The sequence below is a fragment of the Lacerta agilis genome, chromosome 14, assembly GCF_009819535.1.
Source record: "Lacerta agilis isolate rLacAgi1 chromosome 14, rLacAgi1.pri, whole genome shotgun sequence".
NCBI classification, from domain to species: domain Eukaryota; kingdom Metazoa; phylum Chordata; class Lepidosauria; order Squamata; family Lacertidae; genus Lacerta; species Lacerta agilis.
In genome coordinates, this window is record NC_046325.1 from 14,005,274 (window position 1) to 14,029,824 (window position 24,551).

The window sequence follows — 24,551 nt, forward strand, 5'->3', positions numbered from 1 at the left end:
GGGCTGTCTCTGTGGCTCTCAGAGGATTGGCCCAGCCTTAGTCCAGCCCTCAGGCTAAAAGGGACTGTTGCCCCACACTAAACCATGGTTTAGCTTTCGTGTGAACTGCACATGTGCAAAAGCAACCCAAACATTTCCCAAGACACTATATTTTTGAGTTTGCCCTTGCATTTGCCAATTCTGTTTTGGTCTATCCAATCTTCAAATGTTTGTTTCCTCCGAGTGATGAAATTTGAAGTTATGCAAGAGCAAAATGCTTGATTTAATGGGAGCTCCTTCCAGGAGCTGCTCTAACATTCAAGAAAATCCACAATGGTACATCTTCCAGGGATATTTGGTTTTCTCTTTGGGAGACTGATATTTTGAAAGAGTGGTGGGCCAAAGGGTCCAAAAACAAACTGGACATTTTTTCCAGAATGTTCTGTCAGCTCTGAAAAGAAATATGGCCAGTGATGGTCTTCTCTTATAGCCTTAAAAATCCTTCCAACAAGGATTGCAATATTTAGTCAGTTATTTGATTAAAAGCATTGATAAAGGAGATGCCCCCAAAATTACTTGGAAAGATCAAGATGCATTTAATTGACTCAAATGCCTGATTTCTAACACCAGTATCTGGGCATTAGAAGTGGGGATAATGAAACTAATGGGGCACTGAATAACTTTCCCTAAGTTTTGTTGCCTAGAGTGGGGATCAGCAACCAGAGCCCCCTGGGCCTAATCAAATTTCCCAGAGGATGCTGTCTTTCCCCCAACACAGAAGGCAAAGAGATGTAGTAATACTGCCATCTGTGGGATCCTCCTCATGCTGATGGAGAGGAGGAGCTTGAGGGAGTTCCTTGATTTGCCCATCAAGAAAACAAGTGTTTTATTTTTGTATATGAGACCATTTAGTGAAGGGCAGGCTTTGGACAGTGGCTTAAGGTCCAGACCAAAATCATCACACTTCGTTCCTATTGAAATCAGTGGGAGCAAAATAATTGTGACTACCTTGTCCCATTGACTTCAGTAGAAATAAGTGCAACTAGCTTGGATTCAGCTCATTTGAATTATGGGCAAGGCATGTGGGTGATGATGGGTTATATGAAACTTTGGAAGGAGAGGTGATGGGGACAAAAACTTCCCTCAGGACTGATTTTGCGCCTTGGCATCAAACCACAAAGAAAGTCAGCTGTGCTCTTTGTGTGGGGAGAGGACCAACCAGCGCAGAAGCTCTGAAGATCTTCCCTCCAAAATAAGGTGCCCTTGAGGTCTTCGCCCTGTTGCTCTTTTTGTGGTAAAGGCAGTTAGGAATCCCTTGAAAAGTGCATAGAGCTGAAGGAGGAAGTCGAAAGAATGCCACTCTTTGCCCACTTCCTCTGTCAGCACTGTGCTTCTCAAGGCTTAGGTTATTTCTCCTGGATTCGGCTGTTACCCAGCTCCCTCGGAAAAGCAAAATGTATGTTGTCAGGGGTGAGGATAGAGAAGTGGCCAGAGCGGATGGTGCCCATGGACCTAAACCGACTGATAACCCCTCTCCTAAAGAAAAGCATCCTGATAATATTTTCATGCTATTGGGGAGGAGGACAAGAGTTTATTTTGGAGTGCAGAGTTTTCCAGTATCTACCACACTTCCTTGTAAGTCCACTTTTTAACTGAACCAGGTTCAGCCTTGTTGGTTTTAGCTTACTATATGAACTTGAGACACAATTAGGAAGCCACTGCTTAAACAAACAAAAAAATATTGGATTTACTTGGATATTATTACAGTGCACACATGCAAAAATCCAGATAGACTCTTAGCCCAGGTCTCCACCACACATGACAACTGTCTGGGTTCTTTTTTTTTTTAATATACGTGAATTTTATTATATAATGTACAGCAGTGTGAGGGTAAAAAGTTGGCGGCAGAAGGAAAACCACATGCTCCTTGGACTCCCAACCCAAGTTCTATCATAATAAAATCCTCAGTTTGGGTTTACACCGTAAGAATTTTTTTTTTTTTAATAACCCTGACAAAGTAAAACGGCAAGCTCAGGCACATTCCCCCACCCACCCATTCCCTTCCTCCTTGATTCTTTAAAACCGAAACCAAAAGTGTTTTAATTATTTGCAATCCAGGACTTTTTAAAAAACTGCAACATGCAAAGGGGGTGGGGGGTGGGATGCCACATCCTTTTCTCAACACCAGCCGGTCATTACAGGAGGGAGGCTTCACTCTTGCCATACCACTAACCTCCTTAGGACTATGGGTCCCTAAGGGAGAGAGGCATCTTCCCAAATCCCACTGACAGCTCACAGATAGAACCCTTGGGGTGGTATATCAAAGCTGTTTACACGTAAACTCGCCCCAAAAATCTCTGCCACTGAAGGATGGGCCACAGAGTTACAGCTGCCTCTCCCCTCTTGTAGTTGAACCATTTTAGATCATACTTGATCACAATCGTAAGTGCTATAGGGCAGCCCCGAAGTGAAATAGCCCCTCACCTTGCACCCGAAGGCAAAAGTGGTAAAAGATACCAAAGGACCTGGAAAGTAAAGGGTCCCCCCCCAACCTCCCACCTGAACGGCTTTTATGGCTTGAGAGTAGGGAGATGGGTTTCAGGTGCTTCGTTTCTGACACGCTACCGGGTGGCATTGCGGGAACAGACTTCACAGGGAGCGGAGGGGTGTGGCTTCTTTATGGCCCCGCCTTCTACCTGGATGACATCGCCAGCTAGTCTTGTGTGAGTTGCGGCTTAAGGCACTGCCTCCTGTCTGAAGCGCTGGTGCCGTGTGGGTGTGGCTTAAAGAAGCATGTGATGGGAGTGAGGGCCAAAGATTGGCTGCTCGTGGCTGCGATGGGGTTGGCTCCTGAGTAGAGTGGGAGAAGTGGACAAGTCCAGCTTCTCGCCTTTGGCTAGAGGCGTGGCTTTGGCAATCGTGTGGTGGCTCCGCCGGGGTGGAACCCATAAGGCACAGGCCTCTCCCATGCGTGGCAGTGGGCGTGGCTCGGTCAAAGGCTGGGATTGGTGGGCCTTCCCCTTTCCCATGCTGGTAGCGGCCGTGGCGCCCTCCTCGTCACCCAAAGAGCTTGATGAAGCAAGGGTGGCAGTAGGGCTTGTCGTTCTGCTCCTTGAAGGTGCCCTTGTTGAGCTGCTTGAGGCAGAAGGCGCAGACAAAATGCTCGGGGTGGAACTTGCGCGCCATGGCCGTGATGCAGCGGCCGGTGATAGGCTTCTCGCAGCCCGAACAGAGCGAGCCACGCTGCTTGTGGTAGTGGATCTCGCAGAACGGGCGGCCGGCGTGCTCAAAGAAGCTACCGTTCACAAATGGCGTGTAGCACTCCTGCAGCGGGGAGAAAGGCAGAGGCGTCTCAGCAATTTGAAATGCAACATGAAAAAATTAGTTTAAAAGAACTTACAAAAATACGCCAGGGCCTAAAAATACACATCTTGGGAGTCAACGGCCAGGGTGAAGATGTGCATCTTCAGCATTCGCCAAAAAATGCACATTGAAGGTGCCACACACCCCTGTGTGGAGGACAACTCTTATTTAGTGGTCCAACTGCCCCCCCCCCCGTTGGTTTTCCACATCTTGTGTTTTTATTTTATTTTTGGTGCTCACACTTTCAGTATGGTCCTTAATTTCCCTTTTTGTTAACTTATGTTTGCTTTGCCAGAATTTGTGCTCCTTTTCATTTCCTCACTTGGGCAAGACCTTCTACTGTTTAGGAGAAGCTTCGTTGGTTATAAACCACGTGCCAATATCTTATTGGACTTGATCGCTTCTTTTCCTACTGTCTGATCGACATTCTAGACGAGCTTCTGTTATTGTGGCTTTAAATAGCCTCCAAATTGGGGGTGGGCCTGGATAAATTTATCCCTCTTAACTTCTCTTAATTATTTTAAAAATCATTTCCTCTTTTGAAATCCAATGGGATTCTGCTGTATTTTCTCAGAAATTTTCAGATGAGGTGATAGCACGATGGTCAATGCCACTCACACCTCACACCAAGTCCTGGGCACTATGGGTTGGATCCAGTGTTAATTCTACTCAATGCAGACCCATTGAAACTAATGACCAATACTAATTTAGGTCCGTTGATTTTAACTGGGCTACTCTTGAGTAGAATTAACATTGAGAAATGGAAGTTATCCCCCCCCCCAAAAAATCCAGATATCTCAGCTGCCTCCCTCCACCAACTGCTGTTCATATCAGCAAGGCTTCCTTAGCAGCTGCCCCCTATTCCCCCTCCACACACACACACCAGCTGAGTTACAATTCCCAGAGTGAAGAGGGATAGATTCTTAAACATCTCTGGAAATCATAGCTCTGTGAGGGGAGTAGGGGCCTCCTAACATCAAACTACAACTCCCAGAATTCTGTGGGGGGAGCCATGTCTGAAGTGTATCACAGAGCTTTAAATGTATTGAGTAAACACAGCCCATGCCCAGATTTTCATTCGCTGATCCCCAACACCGATTTTTGCAGGAAAAGTTCCCTGCGGGACTTTGGGCAGAGCCCTGATTATCCCGATGCTTTCTCACTTGGCTGCCTCCCTCATTGTCTTTGCCGCACCCCCCACAAAGCCCTGCCAGCAATAGGGTCCCTGTCCGGACATGCTTACCCTGCAAACAAAGCATTCTGGGTGCCACAAGGCATTCAAGGCCGAGATGTAGTTCTCCAAGATGGCCTGGCTGCACCCCTGGCAGCGGGTAGAGAAGAGCTCATAGAAGTCCTGGCGGCAGTACTGCTTCCCGTCCTTCTCGTGGAAGCCTGCAGGGAACAACAAGGAGTCCTTGAACTGAGCGGTTGCCGCTTGTTTCCGTGGATGGAGGACTGGGGTGGGCTGTCCACACTTTTGCCATGTTCACTATTGCAGGCCCGCCGAGTGTCCCTATTTTCCTGGGGCAGTCCAGGATTTACAGAAGCCCTCCCGATTTCTGATTCGAACCCAGAATGTCCTGCTTTTACCTTAGGAAGTCCACTATTTTCAGTGGAGAATTGTCGGAGGGTAGGCAATTGGCATACGGCCCCGGGAAGGCTTCCCACAAGGAAAATGTGGCCCTCAGGGTGAGAATGTTTCCCTGTCTCTGCTCTAGCCATGTTGACTCTCATAAACAACAGTAAGCTTACACGTAAAGTACAAAGGGGCCTATAATTCTTCATCCCCTATTTCCAAGGAAGGCTAATCGTACCTGTGTGTGTGTGTGTGTGTTTTCTTGTTTTTCTTCCCCGCCCATCATTTGAGGGGCCACTCACTAAGGCCCCACCAACACTCACCTTCCTCCCCAAAGGGACGCCCACACTTGACGCAGCAGAAGTGCTCTGGGTGCCAGTTCTTATCCAATGCGGTCACCATTTTCTACACGGGTCAGGTGGATGCGGGGGGGGGGAGGGGAAGGAGGTCGCGTCAATGAGGAAACAGCAACTTGGCGGCAAAGCAGCAAACTAGACACGACAGGCCTGCATTTCCCAGGCTTGGCCCCTTTGCTGTCTTCTTGCCACTCTGGCACCCACAAACAGTCTCCGTAAATATCCCCTCCCCAAAAATGACAACGTGCAAGAGATCGTTTGCACCTCCTGCTCAGTTCCTGTATGGACTGGAACATGCCCACATGACCATACCACTCTGTGGTCCTATCTCTTCTCCCACTTTTTCCACACGTGGCAGCCATTTTGTGTTATGCCATGCTGCCGTCACGGCAGCCATTTTTTGACCGGCGCCCACAGCACTTGCTCAAAAATCCAAACGTGCCAAGAAAAGCAGACAAGCCCTGTATACTGTTGTCATATTCAGTAACATTTTCTGGATTACACTGAATTCGGACATACTGCCCATGCCTGGAGTGCCGTTTTAGGTTTCAGCAGGAAGGGAGGGGAAAGGAGTTTTGGTCTAGGGGACAATAGCCAGGTTCAAAGGACTGCTCTTTATATACTCCAACTGTAAAAGTGAAAAAGGACCGGGGGGGGGGGAGTGGTATACTTTAAGAATATTTGACACAATTACTTTTTTTGCAGCATGTAATGACCAGAGATCTAGGAGAAATGGTCTGAATCACCAAAGAAGGCAACTGCAGCCCTCTCCACAAAAGAATAAAACAGAAATGATGCCTCAGGGCGGTCTATCTTGCTGCATGAAACTGAAGGAAATTAATGAGGGGTAGCCAATGTAATGCATCAAAATGTAGTTGGACTACAACTCCCATCATCCTTAACCATTGGCTACACTTGCTGGGTCTGATGGGAGCTGGAGTCCAACAACCCCCAGAGGGTACCATGTGCACCAGCCCTGAAGTAATAGCTCAGTCAGTAGAGCATGAAACTCTTCATCTCAGGGTCATGGGTTGGAGCTCCACATCGAACAAAAGATTCCTGCCTCACAAAGCTCAGTTGCCTTTAACTGTGATGTTATTTCCCTTTATAAATTTTTTAATATGATTTTTTTTGGGGGGGGGTGCAAATCTTTTGTGAGGCACTGAGAGTCTCTCAGGGCTATACAGTATTCTACAACCATCTGTAAGGAAGTAGGGACCTGCTGAGGGTTAGGGCAACTCACGTCCAGGATGGGTTCATTGCAGAGTCCACAGCGGGGTGAAAAGAGCTGGAAGTAGTCCCTCTCGCAGTAAGGGGCGCCATCCTTCTCAAAGAAGTTGCTGCCCCCCATCTCCTTCTGGCAGTGGCTACACACGAAATGCTCGGGGTGCCAGGTACTTCCCAGTGCTGTGACCACCTGGGCAAATGGGAGGAGGGAGAGGAGGCAGGGAAAGCAAAGATCCATTTGAGTTCAGGTAGCGACAGAGGATTCTGGGGTTCGCACGTTTTGAGAGGGAGCACGTCATGCGTACCACACAAGGTGGCGCACCTCTTTCTCATGCTACTTCCAGCAGCGGCCAAGAACTTCCAGGGAAGTTGGGAGTGACAATTGCGGCAAGATTCCATGGCCCTTGAAAATGGCCGACAGCACACGCAAAAACTACTTGGTTGAGGAAGAAGAAGAAGAAGAGTTTGGATTTTATATCCCGCTTTTCACTACCCAAAGGAGTCTCAAAGCGGCTAACATTCTCCTTTCCCTTCCTCCCCCACAACAAACACTCTGTGAGGTGAGTGGGGCTGAGAGACTTCAGAGAAGTGTGACTAGCCCAAGGTCACCCAGCAGCTGCATGTGGAGGAGCGGAGACACAAACCCAGTTCCCCAGATTATGAGTCTACCACTCTTAACCACTACACCACACTGGTGAGGAGTCCCTCCCTAATCCCAAATCCATCTTTCTCCAGCCTGGTTTTCTCCCTGTTTTGGCCTTTGGCAATCATCTATCTGCCCCACCTGCTGACCCCTACAAGGAGAAGCCCGTTCTCCACCACTGGCCGGCACTCACCTGCCCTGCGATGGGTTTCTGGCAGGATGCACACAGCCCCTTGGCAGTGGTGGAGATCCCTTGGCGGCTGAGATCCGACTCCAGCATCACAAGCATGCTGTCCAGGTTCCCGCTCGGCTGTGCTGGGGACGTCAGTGGGGGCGCAGCAGTGGGGCTGGGGCAGACGGATGAGACCACTGGCAGCTGCGCTGAGGAGACTCGGGAAGGAGCTGGAGGGGGCGACACAGTGGTGGAGGTGGAGGCTCCTGGGAGCTAGAAGGTCAGAGATGGTTACGGGTAGAGCTGAGATTTCTCACACAAAAAAGATATTTCCAGACAACTTCGAATGTTTCCACTCTTCCCGCCCTGAACCAATGGAGAATTTCCATCCTCCCATCGAGCATATTTGGGTGAAATGGCCTCAGCACCCATGAATTTTGGCACACCTGTGTGTCTAGCTTTAAAATTGCTCCATCTTACTTCATTATCGTTGAAGGCAGCAAATGCTCCCTTCTCCTTCCAGCCCACTCTTTGCCCATTGTTCCTGTTATGTACTTATTTCAGTTCCCCTCATCCACCAATATGATGGATGCTACAAAGTGCCATTAAAAAAAGTTAGAAAATTTCACTTCCTCCAGCATAATATTTGGCGAAATCCCCTTCCCATCAATTTTGCTGCTTACAAATAGCAAGTGGAATATTTGACTGGCAATTGTCACTTAGTTTAAATATCATAAATAGCTTTTTGCAACTTTGCTAGGTTTAGCTGCCTCACTCTGCAACCATAATGACTAGAAACTTGCCTTTAAAAAAAAATGAAACCTGGGCTTTTCAGGTTCGTAATTCTGCACACAATCCCTGTATTTGCAGGTTCCTATCGGCAAATCACAAACAGCCCTGGAAGTAACCCCACTCCACACCTTCTTCGGTCCCAGTGGAACCCGAGCCCCACACTCACGTTGCTCTGGACCCGGAAATCTGACAGGGAGGCCATCAGCTTGTCCAGCTCCAAGGTGGCAGACGTAGCCGATGGCTTTGCAGGCGGAGGAACTGCTGACCTGAGAGTAAGAACGCAGCGTCAAGGGGCATGAACAAAGATCCAGTTCTCTCAATTGCAGTTTGACTCTGAGATATTTTACAGATCCTTCATTTTAGTGACACGAGTTCAAAGCCCACTTGGCAGCCATCTACAGATGCACTGGTGGCTTCTGTACTTTAGTATGGCGGGGAGAGGGGTGTAACGAATTGGATCTAAGTTAAGGGATTTTCAGAAACCCACGGTGTTTTATGAGTTAATGGGCACCCCAGTTTGAGTGGCAGCTATCTCATGGGAGGCGGGACATTCCGCTCTTTAAAAGGAGGGAGCAGCCGTTAGAGATGGAGAGTGGTGACTGGAAGAAGGAGGGCATGGGGCCAGGATAGTGGTGGGTAGGTTAGGATAGGTTGAAGATGTGTATATGATGCTGAAAGAAAGAGTTTATGCTGTTATGAAACTAAGCTTATAAACGATTGCATTACTGAAACCATTATGTTCTGAAAGGAATAAAGACTTATTATTGTTGAGCTAAGAAAATATTGTCGTTCATTTGGTCCAGCGAGTTATGTATGCTCATGAGGAGGTGAACTCAGGGAAAGGACAAAACTGACTTGCAGGGTGATAGTTTGTGTCTTGGAGTTCCCTCAGGAGGGGCTAGCGGGCAGAAACCTTGGTATTGCCACAGAATTGCTAAGAGGGCTTAGCTAACTGATATAGTGAGGGATCTAATGAAAGAGAGACCCTGAACTGTAGGCAAAGAAGAGTTTAACCCCTGAAGCCCAGAGTGGAGGATATAACCGGCCACGGCCGCTGGACAGGAAAACTCCCGTTACTAAGAGATCCCCAGATGATAAATAAAAGGGGATTGACATAACATACTGACCTCAGAGGGACAGGTAGGGTGAATTGAAATTTGACCCAGAACACCTGATTAGAAATTCACTTAGTAAGAAGGGGAGAGTGTGAAGTGGAGTTTCGTTGCAAGGGGGAATCCACCAGCACGGCTTCCTTTACCCCAGTAGCACTGGGACAGGAAAATTCTCCCTTCCATGAAACTCTGAAAGATACAGAAACTCTCTCAGGTGCGGGAGCTGGCAACACCAGGTCCTACCTCTCCCATGAGTTCCGTTCTGTAGCCTGTATATGGGGATATAGTAGCAAACCCATCCTCACTGGGATGCTGGGAAAGCAACTCAAATTGTTTGCATTTGAACCTGCTTAAGATCTTAGGAATGTCTGTGGGGTTGAAGAAGGAAGGCAAGCCGTACCAGAGCTGCCATACGTCCAGGATTTCTAAGGTGGAAGTGATGTCTGGGGGCAAGTAAACCAAAAATCATGGGGTTTATTTGAGTTTTTGGAAAGGGGAAAAAAAGCTCAGCAAATTTGGGGTTTGACTAAAAATGTTTAGGGAAACTATTGGGTTTTGCTATTAAAAAAAAAACTATCCTGGTTTTTACTTTTTGAAATATGGTAACCCTAGCCACACGGCAGTGGTCCAGAGGCCTAATTAGGCCCATGAAGCCACTTCTCTTAAACCACACCCACAAACGTGCCATCAGGTATGAAGCAGGTATGGACGTTGTTGCAAAGGAACCAGCTGGGAGCTTAAAGTGAGCCCCCAATTGTTCCTTTGCAAGCAAGGCTCCCTCTTGGTGCTGGTCAGCTGACAGGGATCCATGCTGGGGCCAGAAGCCTGCCTTCGAAGGAACCTGCTGTAATGATCAGCAGAGCAAAAATGCAAGAAGACTTCAAAGGCCTTTGTGTAACCCATGATCAGCTGAGCCCTGTGGAACTTTGGCAGCTGTCAGTCACCCAACACCATTCTGGTCCCGCTCACCAGTCAATGTTGGGATGGCAGGAATTCATAATCTGCCCTGCCCCCTCCCCCCGCCAGATCCAGTCCCCCACCTCTGCTCTATGGCAAGGCTGGGGAAGCTGCGGGCCCCCTGATATGTTATGGACTCCGATACCCATCCTCCCTACCAGCTGGTCATGGGAGTTGGAGCTGATGGGAGTTGGAGTCCAGCAACAGCTGGAGAGCCACAGGTTGCGCCAACATAGATCACTAGGATGAAAATGGGAGCTTGCGACAAACATCCATTTGCCAAGACCCAAAGTGCAGCTCTTTTGGGTGCAATGCCTTCACTTGCCATTGATCTACCCCATCAGCCATCTTCTTACCGGGAAATGGAGCTGCCGTCTATAGATTCTTCCGGCCTGTCTTTGCCCTTGTCCCCGCCTGGGCTTTTGCTGGTTGGGAACTGAGACATTATTTCATCTGGGATGAGGGGAGAGAGAAAGAGAGAGAATGTATTTTTTATCACTTGCCATTTCACATCCTTGTCAGCAGATGGCAGCACTGCTGCACTTCTAACAGCAAGAAGGGCACTCATGCGGCACTTTGCCCAGCGCCAGGGCTCAGAGCCACAAAAGCCTGGAACCACTCCTTAACAGTCCTCTGAGGACTTGCAGAGTACCCCCCTCGCACCGCTTAGCAACACGAGCATGTCTTGGATGAGCCTAAAGGCCTTTCCTCATCTGAATGTGGGGCGGTGCATTCTGCTGCTGTTTTGCTGCCTCTGTCCAAGGGATTTTGTACGCTCTTGATTGCAATGCATTTTGCTTCTTGCCTTTTTTGATTTGATATCACGCTTTACGTTTTCAAAGCTCTGTAAGTCACTTAGGGGCTTATTACGAAGCAAGCGCTTCATAAACCGAGTGGATAAATAATAATAACAAAACCAGCCAGGTATCACCAGGAGTTTTCCACTTGCACTGTCTTAAAAAATGTAGAAGATGCAGCCCCTGTAGCCGGCAGGGGTCTAGCTTTACCTCACAGCCTGGGCTTGTCCTCCCATGAGGCAGCTGCCACAGGCGCCAAATTCGGAGTGGCAGAAAATGGCTAGAAATGTGTGCTGTGTGGTCTGCCCCGGGTTGGGACCTGGCCGCCTTATGCAGGAACAAAGGAACAAAGCACATGGCACAGGTGGAACCTGCAGTGTTGTGCTCCTTTGCAGGAAATAGCAAGAGCCCCACGGTGCTCCACGGCTCATGAGGCCAACCCCTACTGCTCCCAAATTTAGCTTGCAAGAGACACCACTTGGCTACAGCGTCCTTCAAGCTTTGTTCCCCAGATGTTGTCGGACTACAAATCCCATCATCCCAGGCCACCTTAGACAGTGGTCAGGGAACGATGGGAGTTGTACCCCAACAAAGAATGCTGAGCTAGAGAACACAGGACACCCAGAGCAAACTGCTTGTGGAAAACGGGGGGGGGGGGGCCACTGGTCCAATTGTCCCGACAGGGTTGAAGAGAGAGAGCTTCATTAGGAGAAGAGATGAAAGGCCTAAGGGGAGCAGAGAACGACACCTTCAGGGCTTTGTCTGAGTCACAGCAAACCCAGGCTCAGCATCGGGACCTGAGCCAGTGCCAAAGCCTGGAGTGTGTGACCTCATCGCTAAACGAAAACAATGCAATGCCTCTGAGCAAGGGCAACCGTTGCCTGCTCTCAAACATCGGAGATTGGAAAGGGACCCTGGCAGGCAGGAGAAATCAGCTCCAAGGGATATTTAAGAACGCAAGAGGAAATCCTCCTGGTCTAGCAATTCATGGCCAGCCTGAGAAACTCACAGACCGCAGGCTGCAGCAGTCGCTCCTTGTTACCCATTCCCAGCAGAGGTATGCCGCAACTTATACACAGAGGCTCTGTTTTAAGCTGCCAATGGGGAAGGGCTGTAGGAGCTCAGTTCCTTGTGCTCAAAAAAACCCCAGGTTCAAACCCCAGCACCCCCAGGTAGGAATATCACTTGTCTGAAATTTTGGACAGCTGCTGCCAGCCAGTGTAGGAGGTGTTGAGTTGGACCATGCCTCTGACTCAGAATAAGACAGCTTCTTGTGTTCCCCGAATCTGCCCCACTGTGGTTTGTGTTTTTAAACCTACACTAGCATCTTCTCGTGGCAGTGAGTGAGAAATACATGCGCATACAACAGATAAACAATTCCTTTCACTGTTCCATTAGAGTCTTTGCTTCTCTCTCTCTCTGGAAATCCACCCCCAAGCACCATTCCCCATCCCACTTGCCGTACCTGTGATGTTGAACTGAGTCGCGTTGAGTTCCTGCAGGAGCCGGTCCAGTTCGCAAAGTCCCGCTCCGAGCACCCCGCTGGAGGAGGAGAAGGGCGGAGGGGCCCCTTCCTTGGGCTTGGGCGAGCGAGGCTTGCAGACCGTGCTGGAAGAGGCATCCGCACGAGAGAGAGAAAGAGATGGGATACATTAGAGAGAGGTGGGGGCGGGGGAAGGAGAGCTCAGGACTCACACACACCACACCCCAAAGAGGAAGATGCAGCATCCCTCCGCTCCAGAGAAAGATGGGGAAGGAGGGAGCAGTAAAGGGGAGGCAGAGGGGTGGCAGCTATTTATAGGATCCCTCTGCTTAATGGATGCTCTGGACCGAGGCCAGGGGAGCTGGGCACAGCTCCCAGGGAGGCTAAACTCCTCGTCGACTTCCTTGCTCCTCACAGCTTCCCACAACCTGGTGCTTGTGGTCCTCCAAATCGGGCCAGGTTAAGGGCCAGGGAAAAGGTTCTCTAATATTGGCCGAAGGAAGTGGAATTTTGGTACTCGCCACTTCTCCCATCAAAGAGCTGTAGCAATAGGAGGAATGGCACCCACTATCTAAGATTATAAGCAAGAGGCCTGCTGGATCTACGCTAGCATCTTGTTCTCACAGTGGCCAACCAGATGCCTCTGGGAAGCAGCGCCTGAGATGCAACCGCAGCCCTCCCCACTTGTGATTCCCATTCAGAGGTAGGAGATTCTCTGCACCTAAATTCTCCCTGGTACAACTATTAATGGGAGAGAGAGTCCCAGTCCCTGATCAGAGGCACGTTCAGGGGAGCGCAACCAGTTCGGTTGCACTGGGCCTGGTTATAAATGGTTTCGCCTGGCGTCTAAGGAGATATGTAATGAAGGTGCCAGGTGCTTGGACTACAGCTCCCATCAGCCTCAGCCAGGGATGATGGGAGTTGTAGTCCAACAACATCTGGAAAATGCACTGTTGTTGTTGTTCCGCCCATCTGACTGCCACTCTGGGCAGCTTCCAACAAATTAAAACACACTAAGACATCAAACATTAAGAAACTTCCCTGCTGCAGACACTGTGGTTCGTAGGTTTTCCTCCACTGTCTTGTCTTAAATAAAAAAAGTCACCTTCTTCCTTTCACAGCTTATTTCCCACATCCCCACATCTTTGTTCTCCTGCCCCTCTCATAACCACCTCACCAGACTGTTTCCCTTCCTTGCATTTAAAAGTCACGTTTTCACCTTATTTGGGGAAACAGCTGAGGAAATGGGCGAAGTGGTTCCCCTAAACACACCCAAGGTAACGTTAAGGTCATAAGCCATCTCTCGTGTGCATGCAGAGAGGCCTCACAAAACAACCCACTGTTTACCTGTACAGGTGTTCTTTGTCACTTCCGCCCTGCATAGTCGATGCTGGGAATGGGTCTACCGGCATGGCTGTGTTTCCAGCCTGAGATTTAAAGGTGGAGATGAAGGTTGTAAAAGCAGAGGAAAGAGTTCTCATCTTGATGTGCTGGACAGACACAGACTAACTAGAAGAACATTAAGCCTCTGAATAATCCACGTGCAAAGAGAAACCATCTAGAGATGGACAGGTTTTTTTTCCTTTCTAGAGCGTTGGAAGCAGCAAGGAAAAGGGAACGCTGCTCATCTGGGTTCTTACCTTGTTCCAAAAACTTGCAAAACCTTGATCAGTGGGACAAAGGAAGTATTTGGGGAGTAAGGCCTGCCTCAAGTCATACATACAGCTGTGCATCATTTGGGTGGTGAGCTCACTGCAGAAGTGCACATTTTGTTTAGACATACTGATCCAGGCCACACTTTCTGGTAAACCAGGGGTGAGGAGTCTCAGGCCTGTGGAACAAATGCAGCCTTCCTGGCCTCTCTGTGTGGTCCTTGGAACTCTCTCCAGGCTCCTCTTTGGCCACAACCCTCTCCCCAGGTCCCACCTATGACCAGCCCTAAGGTGTACCCTCCAAGAGTGTTTTTGCCTGGCTGGAATGTGTCCTTGAACTTTGATCTTGCTTCTTGCTTTCTTCAATGGATAAGTGCAGGAGCGTTGATAAAACCTGCCTACTGTACACAGGTAAAAAAAAATGCATTTGTTTCTCTGTCCATTTTTGCCCCTGCCGCGCAGCTCCTGAAATGTGCCCTCAGTCTGAAAAGGGTTCCCCATTCCTGTGGCAAAGCCATACTTGAGTTCCCTCTGGGAGAGAGGATGGTGACCTCATTCTCATGTCACAGTAAATAATAAACCATAGTTAATGGTTTCCCGTGATGGTACACAGAGGAAGCAAACCACGATCCCTGGCTTGGCATCATATCTGAAACAGCTAACTGCAACCGGTAAGCTCAGAATTAAGCGTGACTGCCGTTTGCTGGGAGAGAAATAAACATTGGCCCCTGGTAATGCTAAGCCAGAGATCATGCCTTGTTTCCTCCCATCATGAGCCCAGAAGACAAACAGACTAGTAAGGTTTGATCATGAAGTGCAAGCAGTGATGGAGCTCAGGTTAAAAACTGGAGCTGTGTGCTTGAGGCTGTGCACAGTGCTGATTGGCTGGGAATTAATGACATCACTAACTCAGCTCCTCCCCAAAGAAGTTTTTCAGTAGAGTAGTTGTGAGGCTGCACAGGCCACCACCACACCTAGCAGTCAGACTAGCAGACTAGCAGATAGCAGTCGCTATCAACATCTCACCCCTTACATACCCAATCAATCACTGCGCTCTGCAAGTGAGAGCCTCTTGCAGATACCACTTAATCGGGAGTTCAGTTCCTCAGGATGTAAGAATTCAGTAAACCTTTTCGTAGTACCTTTCCTTTGAAATTTCCTCCCCGTGAATATCAGACAAACACCATCTCTGTTATCTCTTTGGTGCCTACTGAAGACCTTCCTCTTTCAGCAAAGCCTTTTGAGTTAAGATTTTTCCCAGACTGTATCTGCAGCAGAGTTGTTTTAAGAAACTTTTATTGTCTTATTATTGGTGGTTTGCCACCCTGGGCTCCTTTGTAATAGATAAGATTGATTAATTAATTAATTAATGCTTACTTTATTGTATATTTCTCAGTGAAACGTTCTCACCAACTTTTTTGAGCATTAAAACTTTGTTATGTTTTGGAGCTTTAGTGAATTATATCATTTTTATTTCTGTCATAAGCTGCCTTGAGCAGGATTTACTACGGCAAGGCAGCCTTCAAATAAATGATCATTGTTTTTATGGCAGATGTTCTTTTCCTTTAAAGAAACAAACAAGAGTGTTTACAGTCGTACCTCGGAAGTTTTGGCTCCCGAATGCCACAGACCCGGAAGCGAATCTTCCAGTTTGCGAACATTCTTTGGAACCGAAACGTCTGGCGTGGGTTCCGCAGCTTCCGATTGGCTGCAGGAGCTGCGCCTTGGTTTCCGAACGTTTTGGAAGTCAAACTGACTTCTGGAATGGATTCCGTTCGACTTCCGAAGTATGACTGTAATCCCAAAGCAGCAGCTACATACATAACTCAATGGCAATGCCTGTCAGTTCGTTTCCTTTCCTCCCATAATACCTTTCACCTCCCTTCAAACAAGTTATGGTTAAGCACTGATGCTAATGAGAGGGGGCTACTCCCTGAGCTAAGGTCTATTGCCCCACAGAGCTCCCGTGCCCCCTTCTTAACCTCCCCAAGTGCTTACCTGCTGCTGAGGGTTGTTGTTGTTGTACGGTGGAGGAGTTGGCTTGGGGTCTGGGGTCCCGTCTTTGCTCAGCCCGTTGGCGTGGGCTCCTCCAGAGTCGGTAAGCAGGACTGGGCGTTTGGATATATGGGAGGTTGTCGTCTCCAGATCGGCCAGGAGAGCATCTAGTACAGAAAGAGATGAGGCAGGTTGAGAACGAGGGGAATAGCAGGAAAGGGGTAGGCAGGAAGTCAGGAAGGGGGCACTAGAGGAATGAGGGGAGACCTGGAGAGAGGAAGGGGCAGAGGGGGGAGGATCAATACCAATTCCAGCTCACCAAGCAGAAAAGGCAAGAATCCTCATTCTGAGCAATGCCACTGCCCCCCCCCCCAAACCACATAAGGATATTAGAGGATTCCTGCTAGATCTCTCCAAAGGCTCATCTAGTAGGAAGGAGCAAACATAACCGTTATATTTTCTTTCATTTTCTCCGTTCTCCATTCTTAAGTTGAGTTCCCCACATATCTTCATCAGTTTGTGGGGAATTTTCATTTTCGTTTTTAATCCTCATGAAAATTCACTGGCATTTAGTGAAATTTTCTCCTAGTTTTCAAATGCAATTTTGCCCAACCAGACACATTTTTGCAGGCCAATGTATTGTACATGACTTCCACTCACATATTCATTTCTAGCATCACCCGAATATATGGAGTTTTGCAACTCGTGACTTGGCTGGAGAGCTGGCAATGCAAAATTTGGAGCAGTGCAAATTTCACAGAATGGCTGCGTTTTGATTCGAGTACAGTTTTGGGAAGTGTGAATTAGGTAGGTTACACTGCGAACTGAACTGAATTCCTCCCTTGTCCATACTGTTTACTCACCATCTTGTTTCTCACAGTGGCCTGCCAGGTGTCTATGGGAAGTCGGCAAGCGAGGCCTGATGCGATAGCAACTCTCCCAATTGTGATTCGGCACAACTGGTGGCATTGGTATCTACGGATAGCCTTATGTCCCATGAATTGTCTGATACTCTTTCAATCCACATGTCCTTACCTAATCTTTTAGGCCCCTCCAGAAGAACACAAGTGTCTTCTGAAATGGTAATACTGCCGAGATCTGCAACTAGTCCTTTCGACGCAATCCGAAGCTTCCCTCCACACAAACACACCAAGGAAAGTTACCCCTAGAATGATGGTCTTTAGTAATATCGGTGGAGAGACAGAAGTCTCTGATTTTCTCCTCTTCCAGTATCCTGAAAGTGTTTTACCTGAGTTAAGTTGCAAGCTCAGACCCCAAAATAAGCTGCAAGGCTGGCCTGCTGTCCCGGCAAAGCATGCAAGTAAGCCAGTAGCTGGCTTTTCCTTGTGTTTAATACTGAAAAGGAAGCATGGCCTGATTTTACATTATTTAAGCAACCATGTATTGCATCCTTTTTATATATTGGCCCAGATTGTGCCGAAGGGACATGATCCCCTTATAATCCCATCTTGACTGGTTCTACACTTGCCACAGTCCAATGCCCTCTCTGCATATATTGATGGGGAAGGATAGTCTTACAGCAAGAGGATAGACTTGACACTGTTTGCCCTGGTTTTTTTTTCTTTTAATCTAGATATCGAGGTGCACTCCTGCACAAGAGAGGAGGAGTGCGCAACTCCTAAAGCATTTTATTAAAAGAGAATGGCAACCAACCAACAGGAGATCAATAGAATCATAGACTCATAGAGTTGGAAGAGACCACAAGGGCCATCCAGTCCAACCCCCTGCCAAGCAGGAAACACCATCAAAGCATTCCTGACAGATGGCTGTCAAGCCTCTGCTTAAAGACCTCCAAAGAATGAGACTCCACCACACTCCTTGGCATCAAATTCCACTGTCAAACAGCTCTTACTGTCAGGAAGTTCTTCCTAATGTTTAGGTGGAATCTTCTGTCTTGTAGTTTGAATCCATTGCTCCTTGTCCGCTTCTCTGGAGCAGCAGAAAACAACCTTTCACCCTCCTCTATATGACATCCTTTGATATATTTGAACATGGCTATCCTATCACCCCTTAACCTTCTCTTCTCCAGGCTAAACGTACCCAGCTCCCTAAGCCGTTCCTCATAAGGCATTGTTTCCAGGCCTTTGACCATTTTGGTTGCCCTCTTCTGGACATGTTCCAGTTTGTCAGTATCCTTCTTGAACTGTGGTGCCCAGAACTGGACACAGTATTCCAGGTGAGGTCTGACCAGGATCCAGCCTAGGCTATGCCCACAACACGAAGCTTACGTAGAGTCACACCATTGGTTCATCTACCTTAGTACTGTTGACACCGGCTGGCAGCCGCTCTCCAGGGTTTCAGGTAGGAGCCCTAACTAGAGATGCCGAGGATCGAACCACCCAAAGCATGTGCTCTGACACTGAACTTTGTCCCTTTCCTTCTTGCAACCGCATTCCTCACCGGAAGGAATACTGTGCTTTCTCAGGAAGTTTAGCATTCTCCCTGGTACAAATCAGCAGGATTTGCACACTCAGATAATGTCACATCCCAGCAAACTTCAGAGAAGATACGAGGAGCGGGCTGGATGACAGATCCGAAAGAAATGCCTGTTTGTTTATGAGTCATTGACTCCACGGAGGTTAGAGTGGCTTGTGCAGAATTGCCAGGCAAGCTCCCATATCCAGGCATTGATCAGACCCAGAGCTGCTTTGCTTGAGCAAAGTGGGAACGCGATTCGCGCCTTCAGAGCCTAGGCGGAACCCAGAGGAATTCTAACGCCACTTACATGGCAGCAAGCCCCATTGAATCCAGGGGGATTTACTTCTGAGTAGACATGGTTAAGATTGCAGCCTAAGTCTCACTAAAACTAGTGAACTTAATCAAAACCCTTTAATTTCAATGAGATTAAAATGTGGTTGACTTCCCCCAGAACCATCCTATGCTCTGAGATCCAATTATTTATTTTTGTGCTTTTTGTGTGTGTAATAAAGCACACAGAGGGGCCTTCTCATGAATCAACACAAAGCAGATTGGTCATTTTCTTTTTTCCAGCCCTCTTGTTCTGATTGACATAAATAAAACGAACCCAGCTAAGGTTCTGAAATAGCCAGTGCCTATACTTCTAAAGTCGCTAGTCCTCATTCATCCCAAAGAACTCAAAGCACCCTGGTTCAAACCGTTCCCCATGACAACAACCACTAAAGAACCCAGGGATTATACTGTATTTATTATTATTAATCTGCAGGGAGAGAGACTGATGGGCAGTATGAGGGCCCTCACCAAATACAGGATTTTTTTAATCCAACATGGGGCTCGAACCTACAACCCTGAGATTCAGAATCACAACAACCTTGTGAGGTAGGCTGTATTGTTCAGAGCTAAAGGGATGTAGTATTCTTGCACATGCACAGAGCCTTCCTTACTTCCTCACAGGGTCAAAGCCTTAGAATTTAAACCACGTTCTTGGGACAAGCCCAGGAAATTTTGACCTCAGCATTGAATTCTCCCTGCATGGGCTTACAAGTTTGTTGCTTTCCATCAAGCCTCAAGTCTCCTTGCCCGCAGAGACTTAACTTTCCATTTCAACTGCAGGCAAAGTTGCTTGGCCTTCCCACACAATCACTCTTTTGTACAAAAGACCCCTCCCCGCAATTTTCCAACCCAGAGTGAGATGTCCACCACAGAGGCCTTTTTGAGTTCTCTAAACCAACAGGACCATCTGCAGCAGATCAGATGTGCATCTGGGACAAGCAGTTGTTCATCCTCCTGGTCTCAGCCAGCTTGTCCCAAGATGCCAAGAGACAGCGTCTATATAAACAAGATGCCGACATGGTTCTCAAGTGCTCCCAAAGCCAGTCAGCAGTCCTGGAATAATAAAGATATTGACAAGGTGCCCCTCACCCACCCGCAACCTGGTGGGAGTTGTAGTCTGAAGCCTGTGGAGGGCACCTGGTTGGCGAAGGCTGGTGTAGAGGCCTCCAGAAGCCCACAAGGCCCTGCTTAACAAAGAGACACACACCATTGCCCACCCAGCCATACACCGCTTGTGTTAATGGCCTCCTAGGTCCTCCACGGACAACCTTTCAAAGTCCCCTCCATCCCATTCGCCCAGTCCATTTGCTTTAACACGTTGGCTCTATCTAAGGCAGGGGACTGTACCACTCCTGGGTCCAGCCTAGACTCTAGCACACACTGAGGATGCTACAGAATAACTGTTAGCAGCACTTGGGCCGACAACAACAGCACCACAGCAAATGTTATTACAAAACCACCAGTCAGGACAGTATGCATTATTGCTGGCCAAATCTTCTTTTTTTTCCTTTTAACATTCCTAATTATTGCAATGTTCCCATTTAATTAAATGCCCTGGTTTCATAATTAAATTCACACGTGCAACCCAAATTTATTCCTGGACGCACAACATGCACATCTTCCCGCCAGATTCTTGCCTCAAAGCCCCAAGCAACCGGTTCCCAGGGATCCCTTCTAATCTGACCCTGGGATTCCTGATCCCTCCCAGCCGGCATGCCATTTTGACCACACAGGCTATAATTATAATGGATCCCTTCCAAGCTATGCTCTCCCATTGGAGGGACAGCCAGCATTTCTGGACGGCCATTCAGAAGTCCTCTTAAAACTCAGGCCTTTGTGGTGTGAAATAAACCTCCATAATAATTGATACACCTTCCAATGGATCTTTCCCCAGACTGCGCTGGATCTCCATCTTTCAACATCCTTTTTCTGTACCCTAACCATCCATTTTAATGCACATTTGAAGTAGAACACACAGATCCTTTTGAAGCCAGAAAATATCCCAAGAGGGTCCAGCAATTCTGCTACGAAGCGGATCGTCTAGTCTAGTGGATTTGAGCTGCATTCAGTTCCTTCCCCATCCAGAGACTCTCCCCGCAACTGGACGGTCCACTTTTTTCATTACAATGGTACCGTCGGGTTAAGAACTTAATTCATTCTGGAGGTCCGTTTCTTAACCTGAAACTATTCTTAACCTGAAGCACCACTTTAGCTAATGGCGCCTCCCGCCGCCACCACCTGATTTCTGTTCTCATCCTGAAGCAAAGTTCTTAACCCCGAGGTACTATTTCTGGGTTAGCGGAGTCTGTAACCCTGAAGCGTCTGTAACCCGAGGTACCACTGTATTATTAACACCCATTCCCTCCCACCCTTTGCCCCTGACACACAGCCCTCTTGCTCCCTTCACCAAATCTCCAGTAAATTCACCCAGTAAGCTTGCTCAAGCCTGAGTGTGCCTCTTCTTCCAGAGGTCATCTCAGGCCAAAAAGAGGAGGGGGTGTCAGAAGGAGAGGGATTTGGAGAGCATAATTAGAAAGAGTGGATCTTTAACTGTTATTCCAGCTGTTTGCTGGGGTGTGTGAGCATAGAATAAGGGGAAGGGGGGAGGAATCTCTCGCTCTCTCCTTCCTTCCTTCCTTCCTTCCTTCCTTTCTCTCTCTCTCTCTCTCTCTCTCTCTCTCTCTCTCTCTCTCAACTTTGCCTCCTGCCCCTCTCTGGCTGATGTCACAGCGCAGAAATGTGTCTAAAGCCGAGAAGCAAACCACAGAGGGAGAGAGACAGGAATGTAACATACAAGAGGGGAGGATAAGAGACATGGGGACTGGGAGCAGGGCAGAGAGGAGAGGGAGGGAAGAGCCGACACGCAGCCGTAACCTCCCTCGGAGCACTGATGCTCTTCACCCCCAGAGCCAGCAGATGGAATCAAAGAGGACCACACCACCTCTCAACGCTAACTACTGATTAATCCACAAGAAAGACGTTTCTGGGCTTGAAGCTGAACAAATCTAAACACACACAAACGAGGAGCCTGTCCACTAATGCGCACAGCCGCTGCTTATTTCGGTTTCTTTGTTCCTTGCGTGTTTTATCCACCCTTCCTCCAAGAAGCTTCAAGCATCTAAATGGCACGACAATCCTGCAAGGTAGGCCAGGCCTAAAAGACTATCATAGGCTCAAGGCCGCCTAGAGAGCTTCCGAGGCTGCCTTCAGGAGAACTTCCTGGTGGGCTACATCCCACCTGAATCAGATCTGCCTCTGCAACAGAAAGCCGGCAGCACCCCAAACCGGACATGATCTCCTTGTAATGGGAGGTGTAGAGATTAGGAAATAACTCTCCCCTCTTCCTCACAAGTGTTCCCTGAAAAACACAGGGCTCCATCGCTTCTTTTAGCAGCCTTTGTACAACACCCCCTTGCACATAAGTCCAAAGTCAACAGATTAAATGCGGCCAATCCGTGTTATATGATCTCCTTCAGCCCACACAAGAGAGCGAAACTGCCCTGGGATGAGCTCTCTCACCCTGGTTTTCCTGTCTGTTGGCTGAGCGGCAACTGGAGGATGGATTGCTCCAGGGGCGTAGCAAGGGGGGGCGAGGGGGCGGTCCGCCCCGGGTTCCATAATGGAGGGGTGACAAATTATCAAGGGACATTTTTTTTTTGGAAAAAAAATTTTTTTTGAAAATGCCTGCTCCGAAGGTCTTATCTTACTATACTAGGGATTATATAGCTATATATGAAATTTCATGCATATCGGTTAATATCTTGACCCTCCTCCACCAAAATAGCTGTTCACTTGGCTGTTTTCCTATGTCATGAAGGCTGAAATTTCGGTTCAGTGGAGCACTTACTGTTCCCAACCCTAACCCTGTGGAAAGCCATCTAATTAGACTTTAATTTGATTTTGAGATGTTTTTAGGAGGCAATTTAATTATTGTTTGATTTATACCAATGTTACGTATCTGATGTTAGCCACCCTGAGCCCGACTTCGGCCGGGGAGGGTGGGATATAAATAAAAGTTTGTATTATTATTTATTACTTGTTATTAATCCTTTGTAAGAAATATGAAATAACGAAAACCATTTTTGCGGGGGGGGGTGTCAATGGGGGGGGGGTTTGACAAGAAATTTTCCGCACCGGGTACCACCTGACCTTCCATGCCTGGGGGGGTGGCAAAAGAATTTTTGCCCCTGGGTACCAATTTACCTTGCTACGCTCCTGGATTGCTCCACATATTTGCATCTGCCCCTTGAAAATAAACCAACTAGGAGAGGGATTATAAAAGAAGATGGTGGCTGTGTGGCAGCCAGAGCTCCTGGGTCCGAGGAGGTGTGTGTTTTAAGAAGAGGTGTTCCTTTGCCTGTTCGCCATATATCTGTGGGGAGTTTCTGTTGCCAGCATTGTGAGGAAACTGGAGGCAAGGGGGGGGGGGAAACCCACAGCGGGCCCTTCTGAGCAGAGCCGGTCCTGCCATTATGCAGAATGAGGCAGCAACTTCAGGCAGCAGTTTCTGGTAAACAGGAAGCAACTGCAAAGTGTTAGGCAGAGGTGTGAGTCTTACACCGAAGGCCAGCGGCCTGCTCCCTTTGCTACCCTGCAGGCCTCAGGAAAAGTGGAGGGACCTGCCCCACACACCAGTGGAAGATTCAGCTACCAGTCTGGCCAGCTACTTTATGTGGAACGTCGTGGGCAGTGCCAGGGAGCAAAGCATCTTGGGCGGGCCCTGACTCTTGGGTCCTAGGCCAGAGGTTCCCAAACTGTGGTCCACAGGCCACCAGTCATCCATTAATGTTGCTCAGATGGTCCACTGTGTGTCTGTCAAGAACAGCAGGAGCAGCAGTCAGGAACGCGGGTGCAGTGCACTGAATATCGATAATGGGTTTTAATTTTCTTATTGCTTCTTTTTATATTGTATGGTATACTGTATGTGGGGTTCTGCTGCGGGATTGTATTCTGTGGTATTGTATTCTGCGGGATTCAAGTTGTAGAACAATAAAATACAAAATGGGAAATAATAGCAATTTGAAATGCAATTAGAAACCATGCAGCAATTAGCACGGCACATTAAAATTGCAGCAACAGACAGAAATATCATTAAGCAGCCCACCGCTATTTTCAAGTGGTTGTGGAAAGTCTGGAAACCCCTGTCCGATACATCCACACATTTAAAGCATTATGGTTCCACTTTAAACAGCCATGGCGTTCCCAAGAGACTCCTGGGAACTGTAGTTTGTTAAGGATGCAGAGAGTAGCTAGGAGACCCCTCTATTCCCCTCACATTACAATTCCCAGAGTTCCCTGGGGGAAAGGATTGATTGCTGCACCCCTCTGACAGTTGCCACTCTGTGCAGGGAACAGGGGCTCTCCTAACAATCTCCAGCACCCTAAACAAACTACAGTTTCCAGGATTCCTCATGGGAGGCAGCAATGGCTGTTTTAAGTGTCAAAATCCTGCTTTAAATGTACAGTGCAGATGTGGCCCTAGTCTCTGATCTAGTTTGAAGTAAAGGGAGTGGATGGGGACCTCAGATTTCTGGGCTCTCTGCTGCAACTCTTTTCTCCCAGGAATGCCGGGGTGCAGAGGAGCCCCCGCCCCCATTTTCCTGCCTAGCTGAGGCCGCTGCAGGCAATGTCAGCGCGGGGTGCTGGAGAAGTTGAGAGGAGTACTGCAAAGCACC

The 24,551-nt window shown here is 48.2% G+C and overlaps 1 protein-coding gene across 1 annotated transcript in view; it reads right to left on the minus strand.

Annotated features, from left to right (window-relative positions):
• Positions 1-1,802: 1,802 nt before the first annotated feature.
• Positions 1,803-24,551, minus strand: part of TGFB1I1 (transforming growth factor beta 1 induced transcript 1) — a 32,185-nt gene continuing 9,436 nt past the window's right edge. The window contains exons 2-11 of the mRNA XM_033170799.1: positions 16,108-16,271; positions 13,805-13,884; positions 12,440-12,582; positions 10,534-10,630; positions 8,275-8,374; positions 7,338-7,589; positions 6,518-6,691; positions 5,242-5,323; positions 4,586-4,734; positions 1,803-3,303 (exon numbers count right to left, since the gene is read on the minus strand). Coding sequence (XP_033026690.1) covers positions 3,037-3,303; positions 4,586-4,734; positions 5,242-5,323; positions 6,518-6,691; positions 7,338-7,589; positions 8,275-8,374; positions 10,534-10,630; positions 12,440-12,582; positions 13,805-13,884; positions 16,108-16,271 — 1,508 coding nt within the window. The 3' untranslated portion in view covers positions 1,803-3,036. The remainder of the gene's footprint in view (positions 3,304-4,585; positions 4,735-5,241; positions 5,324-6,517; positions 6,692-7,337; positions 7,590-8,274; positions 8,375-10,533; positions 10,631-12,439; positions 12,583-13,804; positions 13,885-16,107; positions 16,272-24,551) is intronic.